The 16,614-nt window shown below is 45.9% G+C and overlaps 2 protein-coding genes across 5 annotated transcripts in view; one reads left to right on the top strand and one right to left on the bottom strand.

Moving 5' to 3' along the window:
- Positions 1 to 241: 241 nt before the first annotated feature.
- Positions 242 to 16,614, top strand: part of slc31a2 (solute carrier family 31 member 2) — a 22,798-nt gene continuing 6,425 nt past the window's right edge. Inside the window, exons 1-5 of one of the 4 annotated variants that reach the window (XM_068574109.1) lie at positions 242 to 616; positions 2,656 to 2,722; positions 3,706 to 3,934; positions 4,406 to 4,573; positions 5,889 to 6,076. In XM_068574109.1, coding sequence (XP_068430210.1) covers positions 608 to 616; positions 2,656 to 2,722; positions 3,706 to 3,934; positions 4,406 to 4,571 — 471 coding nt within the window. In that variant the 5' untranslated portion in view covers positions 242 to 607 and the 3' untranslated portion in view covers positions 4,572 to 4,573; positions 5,889 to 6,076. Of the gene's footprint in view, positions 617 to 2,420; positions 2,501 to 2,655; positions 2,723 to 3,705; positions 3,935 to 4,405; positions 6,077 to 16,614 lie in introns of those variants that run through there. The other 3 variants (XM_068574110.1, XM_068574108.1, XM_068574111.1) reach the window with 3 other exon arrangements.
- The window catches only part of niban2a (niban apoptosis regulator 2a), a 23,290-nt gene continuing 13,222 nt past the window's right edge, over positions 6,547 to 16,614 (bottom strand). Inside the window, exons 6-14 of the mRNA XM_068574107.1 lie at positions 14,542 to 14,657; positions 12,320 to 12,424; positions 12,058 to 12,220; positions 10,708 to 10,895; positions 10,282 to 10,437; positions 9,921 to 10,034; positions 9,505 to 9,612; positions 8,989 to 9,100; positions 6,547 to 8,877 (exon numbers count right to left, since the gene is read on the bottom strand). Coding sequence (XP_068430208.1) covers positions 7,961 to 8,877; positions 8,989 to 9,100; positions 9,505 to 9,612; positions 9,921 to 10,034; positions 10,282 to 10,437; positions 10,708 to 10,895; positions 12,058 to 12,220; positions 12,320 to 12,424; positions 14,542 to 14,657 — 1,979 coding nt within the window. The 3' untranslated portion in view covers positions 6,547 to 7,960. The remainder of the gene's footprint in view (positions 8,878 to 8,988; positions 9,101 to 9,504; positions 9,613 to 9,920; positions 10,035 to 10,281; positions 10,438 to 10,707; positions 10,896 to 12,057; positions 12,221 to 12,319; positions 12,425 to 14,541; positions 14,658 to 16,614) is intronic.

The following is a 16,614-nucleotide window of genomic DNA, read 5'->3' as shown; positions in this document are numbered from 1 at the left end:
TCTAATTTTGTCAGCTCTCAAGTAACAATCTTCCAGAAACAAAGCTTTTTTTTAACGTGTGTTTGTTTCTTAAATTATTATGTATTTAATTATTTCAAATAATGTAAGCACTAGACATCCTGATCCACCCTCCACACCAATAGGTAGCGGTACTGCACCAATTCGTCGTTTGCCGAAGAAGATCCATTCTGCGCATGCGTATCATTTCTCTATAAACTACATTTCCACGGCTATTGTTCGCTGAATATTGGTTATAATGCAAATGCATGCTCTGCTCGACGTTGACGACACTATTTGAGTTTCCGAGCGACCTAAATCAACGTTTCGAGTATCTCGTCGCAGTGCGTCTTCGTATCTAGTTTGTTAAAAACTCCACTACCCGTCAACCCTGTGTTTATTGTCTGGGGTCAGGCGGTTGTCTCGTTCCGATTCGCTGACTGACTGAGTCGTTAGTGCACTAGCAGCTGCAAGGTACTTTGTTGCACTTGAGCAGTTGCTCGTGCTCGTCTGCACTCGAGCAGCAGCTCTTCCCCGGGACGCGAGTCGTCAGCGATGGGAAACTTGTAGCGAGTGACCGCTGAAACTGACTGCGCTCAGCACGCTCACCATGATGTCGGTAAGTGCTCTTATGTAGTTTTTCTTCTAAGTTTTGGGTTTACATGACAAAGTGTGTCGTTCAGTCGTTCAGCGCTTGGAATCTTGTGCTATGGGACTTGTTATCGCTCGGAAAGGCTGGCCAGTCGGGATGAAAACGTCACGTGCTTCACTTAAAACAACCGTAATAACTCATTGGGTTGTTGCTAACCACCTTTTTGCTTTAACAACAGTGTATTTAACAATAGCTGGACATCATCTATTGTTAAACTATAACGTGGAATGTTATTACTGTGTGCACAGATTGGATGGAACAAAACAAGTCCTCATATGTGTTTTGCATAAAGGTAATTACATGTGGGCTCCAGCACGCAGACGCATGCTGCCCTCGCTCGGGTCACAAGGAGTGTTTGCAGTAGACACATTCTGTTCTTGGTTTGCGATCTCCACATTCACCTGGTAAAATGATTACATCATCCGTCCCCTCCATCCTCACCTCAAGTGGTTTGGAAGATAAGCTCACAATGATCATTGTGACTGGTCTTAGGTCAGATTGGTGACTCAAGTTGTCTATATTTGACTTTCTCTGTCATGTTTCCTACCGCCACAAACACTTCTGTCCTCAACTATTAGTGCTCTGGTTCTGCTGGTAGACTTTGAACTTTAGACGTTTAATTCTGCAAGTTCATGAGTCTCCATCTCAGTCATTGCACACGTTTCCCCTTCGAAGAGATGTGACTGAAACCAGAGCAATAAAAAAAAAATCAGACAAATTTTAAACCAACATGACATATTATAATGGTAGAGTTATTACTCAACAAGCTTGGAAACATACAATTAAAGTTCACACACCAACTTCCTGGAGCACTCAGGGAGTCTTGCCAACATCATATGTGCGCTCACGATGCGCACCATGTTATTTCACCTCAATTCCCGAAACTGTGGGTGCCTCAAGTTTTTTCAAACTGCAACATTTCTTTATTATTTTGTTGAACGTCAAATAATTTAGGGAATCTCCCATCACGTTCCCAGAGCACAAGGTGACGAATCCAGCTTGTTTTCTGTTCAACCAATAGTCCAAATATACATATATATTTGATAATAATGTTTTTTTTAAAGCAGCAAGTCTTCATATTGAGGAAGCTCGAACCAAACAAAATATTAATATTAAGTTGACGACCAATTGATTGATGGACATAAGGTTGAAGGTTCCAGGTAGACCATCACCTGTGTGCAGCTGGTGAGAGAAGTCATGCTTGTACAGATGCTGAATAGGCAGAGCAGAGGAGAAAAGAGCCTGGCAGGGACTAACGCGCACACACGCACACACACACGCACACGCACACAGAAAGTACATTCCTCTTGTCAGTCACACGCCTGCCCGAGCAGAACAGAGTATGCTTTTGTGGGACAATGCGCCCAGCAAGACCTGCTGAATGGATGTTTGTTCAGACCAGTTTGAATTACATTTCCCTCATCCTATCAGTTTAAAGGAATCCCCCAAAAGTATTTTGTAGATAACCGAGTGTGGCATAAAAGATGGGAGGTGGAATAATACATTAATTCTGTGTGCACCTTGGTGGAATTTCCTGCTTGACAAGCCATGAAGCAGCAGGAGTGGAGCTCTGCTTCTCCTGGTCTTGTTTAGCCTTCGTGGTTCCTGGTTCAGGCAATAGAAGTGTGTTTCTTCCTGTATTTTTCATGCATATATATATTTCCCGATATATTTAGGAATAATATTCTGAAACATTTGGGTTGAGAAATCCTTTTTTAAATTATTATCATGAGGCTCTCGGTCATATTCTTTTCATGAACAGTAAGAGAGAGGATAGCCTGCTTGGATCTGAAATCATAGCCGTTGAGTCATTGCACCAGGAGGCCAGAGGACTGATCTCAGAGCAGCGCAGTAAGTTACTGAGTGGAAAGAGGCGGAGGTCAGCCGCGGCGTAGCGGCCTGCTCCTCTGAGTTGCACCGGTGCTTTGAAACGTAATCATAACCTTCCTTAAAATTGTCAGTTAACCAGAGTTTTTAACATTATTTTTCTCATATCTCCCCTTCAGATGACTTTTGAGGTGTCGACCAGCGTGACGCTGCTGTTCGACTTCTGGAACGTGCACGGGCCTGCAGGTAAGACGGTAGTGTTCAACAGTATCAGCCGCTCACTGACGACACATCTCTCCCAGTATCATTTACTTTCTGGGAACCAGTATGCCTCTTTCACACTTACTGTAGCTTAGCTACTTTTCTCTATTGTAAAGCGAAATGTTCCACTTGAAACCTATTGTCCAAGACCGTCAGCTTGAAAAGTCCCTGTGAGAAGTGGGTATTGATTTTCTTCTTCTGAGGAGGAGGGTAGCAGCTGTTGTTGGTTTGGAGTCACCAGTTCTAGGGGATTCAAACATTGACCTGGTTTCATTGTCAAATATTAACCAGAGACTTCATATAGACTTCAAACCGCTGCTGCAGTCAGATGTACAACTTTATTCATCGTCAAATCTCACCAATGATGGCATTTTTATCCAGCCAGTACCTCTAACAATTGTATTATAAGCATCTCCTAAATGTAGTAATCACAGCATTGTGACCAAGCTGCAGTATATTACTGGGCTGGACCTCACTTTGAGTCTTTTTCTCGCCGCGTTGTTTTTTTTATCATGTTTTTAGAAGACGGTTTTCACCCAATTCCTGCACATCTGTCTAAGATTTGTCCTGATGTATTTTCTGATATATGTGTGTTTGATCTTAGAAGTGTGGCTTATTACTCTATGTTCTTTATTTATTTATGTGGCAGCATTTTTTATTCATTTTGGATGAACTACACGTGACGACAAAGAGCTTGTTTGCTTATCACAATAATGATGTAAAAAAGCGAAGGTGTGGCACTGGTTCCCAGAGAAAAAGCAACATCGTGGTATTAAAAGAAATAGCGTCAACATTTTAAAATTTGCTTTCTTGCAGAGTGAGATAGGAACATTGATACCGTCACAGGGAGTCCAGGAAGTCATTGTAGTCAATTAAGAAACGTGATGTCATAGTTCACAGTACAGATATGAAGAAGTGGTCTCCTATTCCTTTTGAGGTACTAAGAGGGACTTGTCTTTGTCTCCCAGGGATGGCGTTGTCGGTGTTTGTGGTCTTGCTGCTCACGGTCTTCTTCGAGTTGCTCAAAGTGTGGAGGGTGTGGCTGACGAGGAGCTCCAAGCTGGCTCAGCCTCTGGGTTCGTGCGCAGCCTCCCGGCCCTTCGTCGGCGACAGCATCTCCGTGCTGGAGAGCAGCCCCTCGGAGTCCTCGCTGACCCCCATAGAGTCGCTCGCTCCCGCTCCGGACCCCAGAAAACGGTCAGGCGTGCATTTTGTTTTCCCTTCTTTTCAAGTCATGGCTAACTCATCTGTATGTCTTTCTTTAATGGCGGAAACCGGCTCGACCTGAAATCAGGTCAAACGTAAAAGCAGTTGCTGCGTTTCCTTGAGTCTGACCCAGTTTGGTGGTTTGCTAAATGAAGTGTGTCCAGTTTTTTGGTTTTCAGCGGATATTTGAAAAGGAATGTCGTTCGGCTGGACCATTGCAGTCATTCCTCACTGTGGGTGCATATTTCTTAGACACTAGGTGATGTCTGTGGAAATGAACATTAACCTCCTTTTCTTTTTGAATGGTTCACATGTTACATATTCTGTTCCAGGGATTAAACCCCAGAAGCGACATGTAACCCGAAGCATCCTGACAGACTGAATTCTTTCTGCTACATGGAGTCAGATGTTTCTGGTAATGCTCCTCTCATATCGATCTTCCTCCTTCTCGTTCCTCTGCAGCTGGCTGCTGCACGGTATCCAGGCGGTCCTCCACATACTGCAGGTGTCTCTGGGCTACATGCTGATGCTGTGCGCCATGTCCTACAACACCTGGATCTTCCTCGGGATCATCGCGGGCTCTGCCATCGGTTACTTCATCGCATTCCCTCTCCTGGGTCACATCTGATGGTACGGACAGTCCAGAGGATGTTTATATTCTATTTCTTCTCCTCCGTTATCAGTGAAAAGGGATACTAGGGATATACTGTGGATACTAAATGGGAAACTACTTGATGTACTAATTTCAGCTTTTGGTTCACTTGCTCTGGGTACAGTTGGTATTTGTGAGGATTTTTAACACTGAGTGGGGGCTACTAAAGGGGAATGAGCTGCTCTTTACTTACGCACACGACACTGTCGCAAAAAAGTCATCTGGATGTGGGAACGGACATGTGGTTCTGACTGTCCGTCACTGGGCCAGTCGGCTGTTTCTCTCTGGTTTGTGACCGCGGGAATCTGTTGTTTATGAGTGTCCATATGATATTTAGAGTTTTAAAATAGCAAAGAAAAACAACTGCTCGCTATGTGAGTGTAATGAATGATGTCTACTAAACAGAGAGGGAAGTCCCTCTCCCACTCGCTGTGATCCGATGATCACTGGGCTTCGTTCACAGAAGACTCGCGTGCGTGATCGTGCACGTGAGTGTTCTGCACTGCACTCATGCGGCGGTTACGGCTGACAAATGGCGGTTCAGTCAAATGCAGTTTGGACACAACGGATATGAAAACAGAGTTGTCACATTTTAACAAACAGGGCTGCTTACCTAAACTCTCTAATCTTTTACAGGGCTCTCAAGGGTCACGCATTGAGCGTGACTGTCACGCATTTCGGTCTTAAATCACGCCCTCCCGCCACACGTCGTATTTCTCACGCTGAAAAAAGACTCCAGCCTATTTCATGTGCCGCAGAGCGCAGACATGACCTGAAAAACGTATCATTTGCATGTGTCGTGTCCGGTTAAGATGTAATGACAGGCGGGACTGGAGCCGTCCGGCGGCGCGTATTTGTCGTCGTCACCGTTGCTTCCCCCCACCCAACCCCCGTCGACGACGTCTCCGGGGGGATTCATGTCACGCTTGCCTGCCGTCAAAACTTGAGAGCCCTGCTTTTAGTTGTTTTTGTATTCTAACATTTTATTGGACTGGTCGCAAGTAGAGGAACGACCCATACCCGTGATGAGAGGACATGTATAGCTTGATTATTACTGTTGGTTCTGTTTTTTCAAACTACTTCACAGTATTTTTATGAACTAACAATTGAAGGTGTTCTGACACTAAGAATGATTAGATTTTAGATTTTCACAAAGATTTTTCTGCCTTTTGCAATATGTGTGTGTGTGTGTGTGTGTGTGTGTGTGTGTGTGTGTGTGTGTGTGTGTGTGTGTGTGTGTGTGTGTGTGTGTGTGTGTGTGTGTGTGTGTGTGTGTGAAACCTTTTAAAGCAGACGTTCTCCTGGAGCTGAGATTTACAGTCACAAGACCGAGATCAGATTAAGTAAATGAATCATACGGTAACTTCTCTGCTGTGTCATTCTCCAACGTATGCATGTACGGTCATGTGGCTCTGTGGCAATCATTGACAAACCACAAACCGAAAAAAAAAGAAGAAAGTAAAAGAACCTTGAGGCTTACAGCTCAGTTTTTAGTTGTTTTCTGTTCAGGTGTGCTGATCTTCTCTTTTGAATCACAGTATTTTTAACACTAAACACGGCAGCTGAGCTTCCCACACCAAGCAGACGTGTTTTGCAATAAATAAACCGCAGAAGGTCACACAGTCCAGGAAGAACTGGGTCTTATGTATGAATCTAAATGCAGCCAAATCAAAATGTGCCTTGGATACAGCATCAACAGTCAGCGTCACATCAGGACACTGGCTGATAAACTTGAGAAAAGGAGGAACTGCAACTCTTCTCATCTTTGATGAGGGCGCGGCTTGCTCTGTTGACTGCAGACGGTGCAAAGATGCAGGAACACTTAAGAGTTCCCCTTAATGGTCTGGAAAGAAACTGGTGTCTAACTGCAAATTCATGAAATCCAATGTAATTTGATACTTCTGTTCTAATAAAAATGAAGATGTAAAATGGTATGTTTGTACTTTATTTATTTACATATGTTAATTCCACTTCTGGTACCCCTGTGTACTCTGTGCACGCCACACTTATTTATCATGTCTATTTGTCTTTTTTTTTCCAGAAGATTTTTTTTATTTTTTATTATTAGAAATGTAGATACAAATACAGTATCCAAAAGCAACAAATATCTCCATTTTATTAAAAGAACAAAACAGACCGCGTCCGCTGTTGTGGATGCTTTTCCTTTTTTTCAACCACGAGTCTTTAGCATGTCAAGTCTGCTGAGCCTGCAAAAATTGGAAGTTTGTCTGTTATGTTCACCATATTAGAAGATTTATTGTCTCTAATTTCATTCCAGGAAACTAAATCGCCATCATGGCATGATTTACAGTAACCCAATACTTTACCCCCAACATGAACCATGTCCTCCACAAGATAAGTATCACTGATGCAATCGCTTATCTATTCATTTTAGAACACAAATAAGGATACACAACTCTTGTAAAAAGTCACTTCATCCAAAAAATAACCCAGATTTAAAATTTTGATTCGGTTAGAAAAGATCGGGTTCAAATAGAAAGTTGTGGCTGTCGGGTTTGATTTAATGCCTTAATGTACTTCATTAACATGAAGTACAATATGACATCACAAAGAGAGCTCCGTCAGATTACACGTTACATCAAAATCCTACAAGAGACATTATTTTCTGTCTCTTGCTCGTCTACGCCCAAGACCCGATGAGTTTTGGTTGCTTGTCAAAAAGATGAAAACAAGTCATGAAATCACAGTGGAAGTGCAAATCATTCCTGACAGATTGTACAAAGTATCTGGTGTTGAAACATGAAGGCCATTTGCGAATACAGGAAAATCTCTTTCAAGAACAGGTTGCGTAGGAAAATTCCATTTTTACAAAAATAGATACTGGTATTTAAAAAGAAAAAGAAAATAGCAGTGGGACAAAACCCCATCCATCATCTGAAGGCTGATTGTAGCGCCCCCTGCTGCCCATAGAGGCTGTGATTATCAATGTGAAGAAAAAAACAAAACAGGCCAATTTACGTAAACAAACCTTTAACACAACTTTGAAACATTAATAACTTAGATGTGGTTGTTGTTTAGAGACTTCAAAACTAAATTTAAAAAAAAAAGATTACTACTTTAAAAACCCCTGGTCCTTGTGATGGACCTGTCCACCTGTTAACATCCCATAAAGGAGCAGATATGAAAGCAGCGTCATACACAAACTATGAAGACACTTTGCAACGAGATCCACGAAGCTGCATAGAAAGAAACCAATCACCAAAGTTGAAAAATAAAATGAAGGGGAGGCTGGGAGAGTGCAACATCACTGCTGAATGAAACCTTGAAATACAGTCCTTATTTATATCGCTTCTCTCTCTTCACATGTGGTGCACAATTTTTTTTCTGTTTGGAGGATTGCCTTCTTACGCCAAAACCACTTCCACTTCCACCGGGTCGAGGACTTTGTCCTCTGCGTCCAGACCGTTGGTGATTGGCTGAGGCTCACCTTCGTCCGGCCCCGTGCTGGCCGGTGACTGGAAGCCGCTGTCGCTGTGCGAGCTGCAGTCCGAAGCCAGCGGTGGCGACGGCTCGCAATCCGGCTCTTCTGCGCCGCCCTCGGCAACCCGTTCGCTGTGGTCTTCCTGCTTCGCCATCTCTATAGCCTCCACGGCGTCCACGGCGGCTGCCTCCTCCTGATGCTCCTCACCGGCTTCCTGCTCCACCGGCTGCTGGACGACCTCCTGCGGTGGCGTCTTGTCTCGCGGAGGAGACGTCCTGGGGACGTCCTCCACCGTGGTGGTGACGTGCGTCACTTCCTCCTGCTCCCCGTCCTCCCAGGTGATGGTGCCTGTGGTGGGCTCCGTCCCGTTGGTCATGTCTCCCGGGCCCTCCTCCGAGACGGGAAGCGCCAACTTCACCACCGGATTAATCAGGTCTCTGATTCCAGTCACGCTGTCGGGTGACTTGGGGTCCTGCTGCGGGCCTTGGTCCTCCTCGTCCTCCCCTCGGTCCTCCTCCATGCCCTCAGACGCCTCGGAGTCCTCTTCGGGGATGAGCTCCACACCTGGGACCTCCAGGCAGGACTCGAAGGGCAGAGGGATCCCGTCCAGCTGGATCATGGACACCACCTGCCTGCGTCTGCTCCCGGAGCCTCCTCCTTCAGAGCCGACGCCACCACCACCACCACCAGCGGGGCCCTCTGGCTCATCGCCCCCGAATTTTGCAGCCCAGTCCACCTGAGGGGTTTCTCCGAGCAGGTGCAGGTTGGGGTCGCTGTTGGTCAGAATGATGCTGTCCCTGTACAGGTTGTGTCTCCTCTGGACGGCTGCCTCCTTCACAGCTGGACGACAAACGCAAACAAGGAAGTGAGTGACTGTGTTTGATAACGCAGTTGAATAACATTTAGAACTATTGCCGGCCGTATTGCTTCTGAATCGCGTGCGTGCCTCACCCATCATTATGTCTTTGGAGACGCACTGCAGCACCACCTCCTCAAACAGGTTTTCCACCAGCAGGAAACGGGCGAAATCCTCGAAGATCAGCTCTTTGAAGCGAGGCAGCTCCTTGGGGAGGAAGGAGAGGCAAGAATGGGGTTCCAGCAGTCAATGCATTGCCTTAAAGATCAGGTGAAAACCTCTTTGTTGTGAGTTCAAATTAAAAGAAATCAAAAGCCTTGAGGACATCGGAGAGTGTTATGTCAATGTACGGCCGAAAAACACAAAAGGAAACATCTCGGGACTGTAAATTAGAAAAAAAAGATGGGTTTATTTGTTATGGGGAATTTTCACTTGTGGCTTTAGTTTCTGGACCGAAGTCCAGAAAAAACGGTGGGGCTGAAATTCAGCACCGTGGAAGTATCAGGTGGAAAAGAGTCGCAACACAGTGAGGACATATTGCACAATGTAAACATGCAGTTTAATGACAGGCAAAGCGCTACAGGGAAGCGGATTAGCAGGGTGCTACTCACAGGCGAGCAGGATGGAGAGAGCTGCTGCAGCATGTACGGGATGATGATCTGCAGCAGAGCCTCTCGGAAGAACTTCTTGCGCACCGTGCTGCTGTCATAATCATATTTCTGCCAAGGAAAGACCAGAAACACTCATGGAGCTCAATGACTCGGTGGCAAAATAGCCTTTCTGCTCATTGCACTTCATCAACATATTCACATCTTCCCACATTTCTTTCTGCTCCTGCTGAAACTCCCTCTGGAGATTATTGAAATGAACGGCGTATCCATGCACACATTCTGACTGAACAAATGAATAGAATATAAAGATTTCTCATAGCACAGAATGCCACAGACTGTCTTATTCATTTATTCAAGCTCTGGCTATTTAAATAGAAAGTACTGTTTATCTACTAAACTACTTTTTCCTGTTTTACCTTGAGAACCCGGTCCTGGCATCGCTGGATGGTCTTGCACATGTCATCTTCTCCCTGGGTCTCTAAAGACTGGTTGAGCAGCTGCTCAAAGGTGTAAACTGCATTGTCCATTTGCTGCAGGAGAAAAAGAAACACAATTGAATGTTATACAGTAGCATGAGAAACTGATCGACGCTGCCAGTGGCAGTAAAGCAGTTTATCTTCCCAACTTGTTGTGCCCTTCTTGTCCAGCAGGTGTAAGTAGAGACTTAACCACACGCTGGGCAGGATGCGTCTAGTCTTGTCAAGGAATGAGGGAGTGCTTTTAGGCTTTTCTCACGCTGCGTTCCGCTATGTTGCGTCATATCAGAGACAAACTCACCTCCCCCATGAGGATCTGAGCCCTGCTGACGAACACCGAGGGGCTGGCGACGTCGAACCTCTGCTGCAGCCCCTCCAGATTGAGCTGCTCCACCTTCTCGTAGCAGCTCTGCATCTTCACCGGGTGGAGGGCGAGCATGGACAGCCTGTCCATGTGCTGCGGGGTGGGGAGGGAAGGGAGGGCGGGGGGGAGGGTCACAGCGACCGAGCCGAGAATTGTATGAGACTCCCTGACTACTATGTCTGATGGGAGGGTCACGGTGACAAACCGGAATTACCACCAACAGTGACCAAACCCTATCAAACAACTCCTCCAGACTTATGCGGTCAGGTCACTAAGAACCATGGTAACACGTACCAAACAATAATTCTCACACGGAAAGATAAAAGTGAAAGAAGCATTTGCAGTCGGTAAAACAGGACTCACATCTCCCAGTTTGTCTTTCCCGTCCCTGTTGAGCGAGTTCTTGCTGATCTCCACCAGCTCGCTGAAGAAAACCTCCCTGACCTCTGAGAAACCCCGGCTGGTGGGCTCCATCAGGGCCTCCAGGATGGAGCTGATGTAGGGCTGGACGTTGGTCCGAAGGAGCTGCTCCGCCTTGGGCATTACCAGAGCTGCAGGCCAGCAGAAAAGATCACATTCATAGTTAGTGGCTGCAGCTTGTAAACACAATACAGTCAAGGACTCACAAATGAGTCACCACGATAGCCACAGTTTGTTTTTCTCCCAGGTTGAAATGGTTGGAATGAATGACGTTACAGTTCAAGTGAAATCGCTTCATGGAAGCCCTGCAGCCTTCGGCCTGACTCTGAGACTCATACTTTTGAGTCGTATTTGTGGGATAAAGTCAGAAACTGGAATGCGGTTCTGCCACTTTAGCTCCATCGCTAAATGCACGCATGACAGATGTGAGCAGCCCGTGCCAAGTTGACGTCTGAATAGAGAGCTGACGGGCCCGCCACTCGGAGAGTGGGTGCTCCGGTGCTGAGCGAGGGGCGGGGCTGGGGAGTGCGGAGAGAACAACTAAAGCAGGGAAATGTCAGATATGGAGGTAGCTTCGGGTTTCAGAGGAAAAGGCCCCGTTTGTGCCCGATGTTGGAAATTTGAGCGGTGTGGCGCTATTCCGAGAGCAAGAATCCCCCGGACCGGAGAAAGCAGTAAACGGTGGAGGTGGACAATGAAACGCGCACTTGAGGTCGGGGGAGGTCCTGTTACACGGCAACAAGCGAACCGAGTCGTTTTGTGCGGTGGTGTTCAGTCGATTAAACACGAGATTAAAATATGCAAACAAAGGTTCAATGGTCCGTAAGCATTTTCTTCCTGTCCTTCCTCATTCTGTCGCTCCTTTCTTCCTATAGCCATTGCTCTTATTATTTCCCTGGATCCGTAAATGACTCTTACTCACACAGGTACCCACAGCTGTGATTCTGGACACCAGGATCAGTGGTTTAGTTAGTTTTTAACAGTGCACAAGGTCCCAGTTTGCACGGTTTGGGATAAGTCAAATCCAGGTGTCTGGGTTACATTTGGGCTCAATGTGGCTTCATATCAATGTGTAGCTTGGCACTACGGTTATGCTATGTGCACCTAATGATGGGAACTATTTTCTGACCGCAAACTGCCGGGCAATGCAACAGGCACGCCGTCTGTGTTGTGGCCCTAAAAGATTCAACACGTAGAGCAAGGTGAACCTCGGGCTGTCTGCCTCGTGTTTACAGCCTCAGCGGGAATGGAAAGCTCCGTGGTGCATGTCGAGGCACGTAGATCTTTAGTCACCTCGTATCTTGCTGCTGACATGCTCTTTGGACGCGATGATCTGGTCCATGTCGGTCCGCAGGCCGCCGTCCAGCGGGGCTTTCTGGGCCTCGCAGGCTTCGGCCAGCGCTTCATACTGGCTGGTGGTCTGAGACAACACCTGCTTGTACAGCGCATCGGAGATCTGGGTGGAGGGAGTAGTTCAAAGACGTGAGATGGGTTTTTTGGGTCTCTTTCTCTCTCGTGTGTTGTACAGCACGGCTGCAGTGCGATGGGAACTCACCAACATCCAATGCCTCTGCCTCTGCTGCATCTTCCCCCTCAGGCGAGGTGCGATGGCGCTCCTCAGCTCCGGGTGGAGGGTCTCCATGACCAGGTTAGCAAGAATCTGTGCACACACACAATGTATTTCTGTGTTTAGAGGAGAGTTACCTCTTAAATACATGAAACACACAATTAACAGAAGTCCTCGTGACGTCTTGGCCTTGTCGTGAACCTTCCCCCCGTCATCCCATAGATATGTTTTAAATCATTAGAACAATGATGTGTTTTATCTTCAGTCCAGAACATACAGATACAGGAGATCACTTGACTCCCTTTGTGTAAGGAGTCATAATTTGGGTAAAGTTCACTCATACATCACAGGCCATGAAACATAATATATTAAGAGGAAATCAGTTTTTCTCCATCAACACACTTTTTGTCATTCATTTGATATTATGAGGTTTTTTTTACTTTGTGTTTGAATTGATTTCCAATTTATGGATCTTTCAGGTCAGGCCCGCCTTTTTACCATTTACAGTTATAGTTACTCTGCGCCAACTGGGGACTTTCACACTGGATGTGTAAAAAGAACCAAAACACAACCAATATCCACCGCCCAAAAGAAAAACAAAAATAAACCTTTAAAAAAAGAGGAGGCCCTGTCCTTGGTGGTTAACACGGAAACAGTGGGCCGATTGATACACAGCTGGATTCAGAGAGGCAGGAAAGCTGGCTTTAGTAGCACTGTCTACACACACACACACACACACACACACACACACACACACACACACACACACACACACACACACACACCTCCATGACATTTTAACTAAGCTAAAATAATATTTGCTGAAATGTGTTGCCCGGTACTGAACGGCCGAGACAAAAGAAGAGCAGTTAATGTTGTTCCGGACAAAAGAGCAGCAAAACTCGACAAACAACAGGTGTATTGTACTTTGTTTGTCTGGAAACACTAACTTAAATAGTATCGTTGCATTGGTGGCTGTGGTCTGTGTCACCTTGTTCTTATGCTACTTCAATTTAGTTTGGGCCATTTTCAACATCTATCTGGACCGTGTAAGGTTACATTAGAATGGCCTTACACGGTCAAAAAGTATACTTTTTATTTATTTTTTATTTGCATCCTTTAATGTCTGATGCCTGCAGTGACATGTCAAAATGTCTGCTGTGAAAAGGATTGATTTAACACACGTTTTCTTGAAAGTACAGCCTATTGAAACCCATTGGGTCCATGTAAGTGTTGCTGAATGCTATTTGTGTTATCCCACAGTACGTTGTTAGTCCTTTGCCCATCACAAAACTTCACAGGTGTGCAGCAGAGATCAAGAAGAAGGCGGCATCTCAGCTGGTGTGGTCTCTTGATTGTTCTCAATGCTTTGTGGGCGCCCTTTGATGCCTTCATGCTCCGGTTGGTGTCAGTGTATCATGAACAATATTCATGTTGGAGTGTGATGAATGTTATGGGTTGATTTGGTCTCGCAGGTTTGTGTTTGAGGGCGTGTCCTCAAACACAAACCCTGGTCTTGAGGCAATGTTGTCACAGTGGTCCCGTTCACATTTCCACCCAACGCATGTTTTTTTATTGTGACACCTTGTTTTTACTGCCAATTACGTTTAAACAGCTGAGCTCCAGCACCGTGGTGTTAATTGATTAATAAAACCCAGAACTACGGACCCCGTGCCCATGCCTGGAACCGGACTCGCACAGGGCGACTGTGAGGCACTAGCAGGAGACTGAAAGAGACTCATTCAGAGACCTCAATCAACTGTGTGTGTGTGTGTGTCCGTGTGAACACTAATATGTTGAGGGGTGGGGTCGTGTTGCTGACAGTCTGTTTGAAGGTTGTGTGTAGGTGCACTTCAGTGTGAAGAAAGGGTGTGTGTGTGTGTGTGTGTGTGTTCATTAAAGAGATGGCGTGTTTATTTTCCCTGAGCTTTATTCATTGAGAAAAGACTTTTCTCTCAAAGTCTTTGTGTGCACGTGATCATCATCAGTGTGGCCTCTCAATAGGTTGAACTATGGCCCTGAAGTCTCTGTGTGTGTTTGTAGTTGTTCCTGTTCTCTTTGAACTAAACTGATGATCTAATGACCTTCCAACCTGAATTGTGCACATACGCTATGCCAGTGGCCTTATAGGCCTGTTTAATCTCTTAAATTCAGACTTTATAACAGGCTCTGAGCCGAGACCCAGTTGTATTGTGATCTGAGGTCCTGACCTGTGGGGGCGCTCCGCACATCATGTCCCAGGTCCCGTAGTGTCCCTTGGCTTGTCTGTGGAGTCTCACCGAGTCGGTGAAGGCCGGCGTCTGAACAGTGCAGTCCTCTGACAGACCTGTTGGGGGCAGAGCACATGCGTGGTCACGTTAGAGAGATATCGGACCTCTTTCTCCTCATTGTTATTTTTTTTTGGGACTGAAAGAAAGTATCTCAATAGCAAGATAGGGCGATGCTCTTTTTAAACTGCATGATTTCTCTGTGTTGAAGTAAGAATGCTCTGCAATGACCAAACGGGCGTTCACTTGACGTGAGACGAACGCATTTGGTTCGTTTCTGTAGATTCTCACTCTGACGACCGTTTCCAAAACATCTGAGTCATTTCTGTGTGACGGTCTGAGTGTCTACTTTTTGGCCAGCAGTGCAGCAGGCCGTGACACACGCACACTCAGCCACTCGCATCGCACACACGGTTGTGTCATCGCCCCAAAACAGGAAGATGTTGGCTTGTTGGGAGGATGGATTTCATGTGGTTGCCCTGGTTACCGCCGCTCCCAGCTGACGGGACAATAGAAGCGTCTCACAAAGCTGCCCGGCAACATGCGTGTGCTTTTTAGGAAGTTGGTTTCTTATCATGTGGTTGTGTTTAAGTGATGAAAATACAGCTGCCTCTCTCTCTTTCTCTCTCTCTCTCTCTCTCTCTCTCTCTCTCTCTCTCTCTCTCTCTCTCTCTCTCTGCAGGCAAAGTTAAACATCACACACAAGAGTATGAATGAGCAGGTGCATGGACCAAAACATCCCTATAATTAGATAGTTTGTGCTTCCTTAAAATAAAAGTGACTCGTGCTTTAGTTGTGTTTTTTTTCTTCTCTCTTCTCGCGGGGCAACAACAGTTGGTCCTTCTGATGCAGAAACGTGTAATTAAAGGCTCGGCCTTCTGTTTGCCAAAGCAGCCCTTATTGAAATGTTGTTTACCATCAGTTATGATGGTCAATCATTTAACTGCAGCAATACCTCTTTAAAAGCAAAACGTCTGCTTCAATTGTCCACTGGGCCATGAAACTTGCAGCGAGTGTTGTATTTTTACAATGTATTTATTTATTGCAATGGTGGACGAAATATTTAGACACCTTAAGTACAAGTACAAATACGACGGTGATACCAATTGTTCTAATAGAATGAGAAGTCCGACAACCCGTTACAGTAGCATCGGGCTAACGTTTCTGATGACATGAAAAAGTTGGTCCTGAAAATAAATACACGTTTAAATTACAGCGTCCACTATTGCTGATTGTATGTGAAGTCTTTTATGTACACTCATCAGTATGTGCGTCCATCAAGTTATTTAGTCTGCGGGTGTGCGTCTGTCTGTGACTCAGACGAGGCTGACAAAGACAGGAAGTGACCAAGAAGTGAGGAGGGGGAGGGGCAGACAGGAAGCTCTCTCTGCTCCCAGCTCCCCAACTCCCTTTCTGACTTGCTGAGGGCTGCGTGTCGGCTTGTTTTGGCACGAGGTTTCATGGGAACTCGCTGGATAAGGAGAGAGGCGCAGACGGCCGCCACGTTGGCAGCTGACCAGCCGCCGTTCTGGAGGTCAAACGCAGTGAAAAGTATCTGAGGGACGCAGCAGCAGTTATGGTTTACAGTACTTCTCGCAAGCACTTCAAGACCAGCAACTGATAATGTGCACGTCAACAACAGCCACGTGGCCTTTTCTGTTTGTACTTGACAGTCAACCAACTGGTTTTTCCCTCGTGACTTTAAGGGATTTGGATGGTTTCACACGGCTGAATCCTGATGGCATTTCTCGTACCGTGTAGTCCGTAGCTAACGCACTGACTCCATGGCAAGTCACATTATACTTCCTGTTTACATCTGCCTCACAGAGGTACCAAAGAAAAGCAATCAGTATGACGAACCTAACTCCGCCTCTGGATCTCTAACGCTTGATGGTTTGACTCATGATGATGGATTGCTGACCTACTGCAGTTCAAAATGTGTATCCTGTTGCTGCGGGCTGGAAGTTATGGGATAGAGGAAAGCAAAAAACAGAAATTCTGAGTACAGCCCTAAAA

Source organism: Clinocottus analis, unplaced genomic scaffold, assembly GCF_023055335.1.
Source record: "Clinocottus analis isolate CAN_PGR_092001 unplaced genomic scaffold, fCliAna1.0.p SCAF_13, whole genome shotgun sequence".
Classification (NCBI taxonomy): Eukaryota; Metazoa; Chordata; class Actinopteri; order Perciformes; family Cottidae; genus Clinocottus; species Clinocottus analis.
This window is presented reverse-complemented; position numbering and strand designations above follow the sequence as displayed.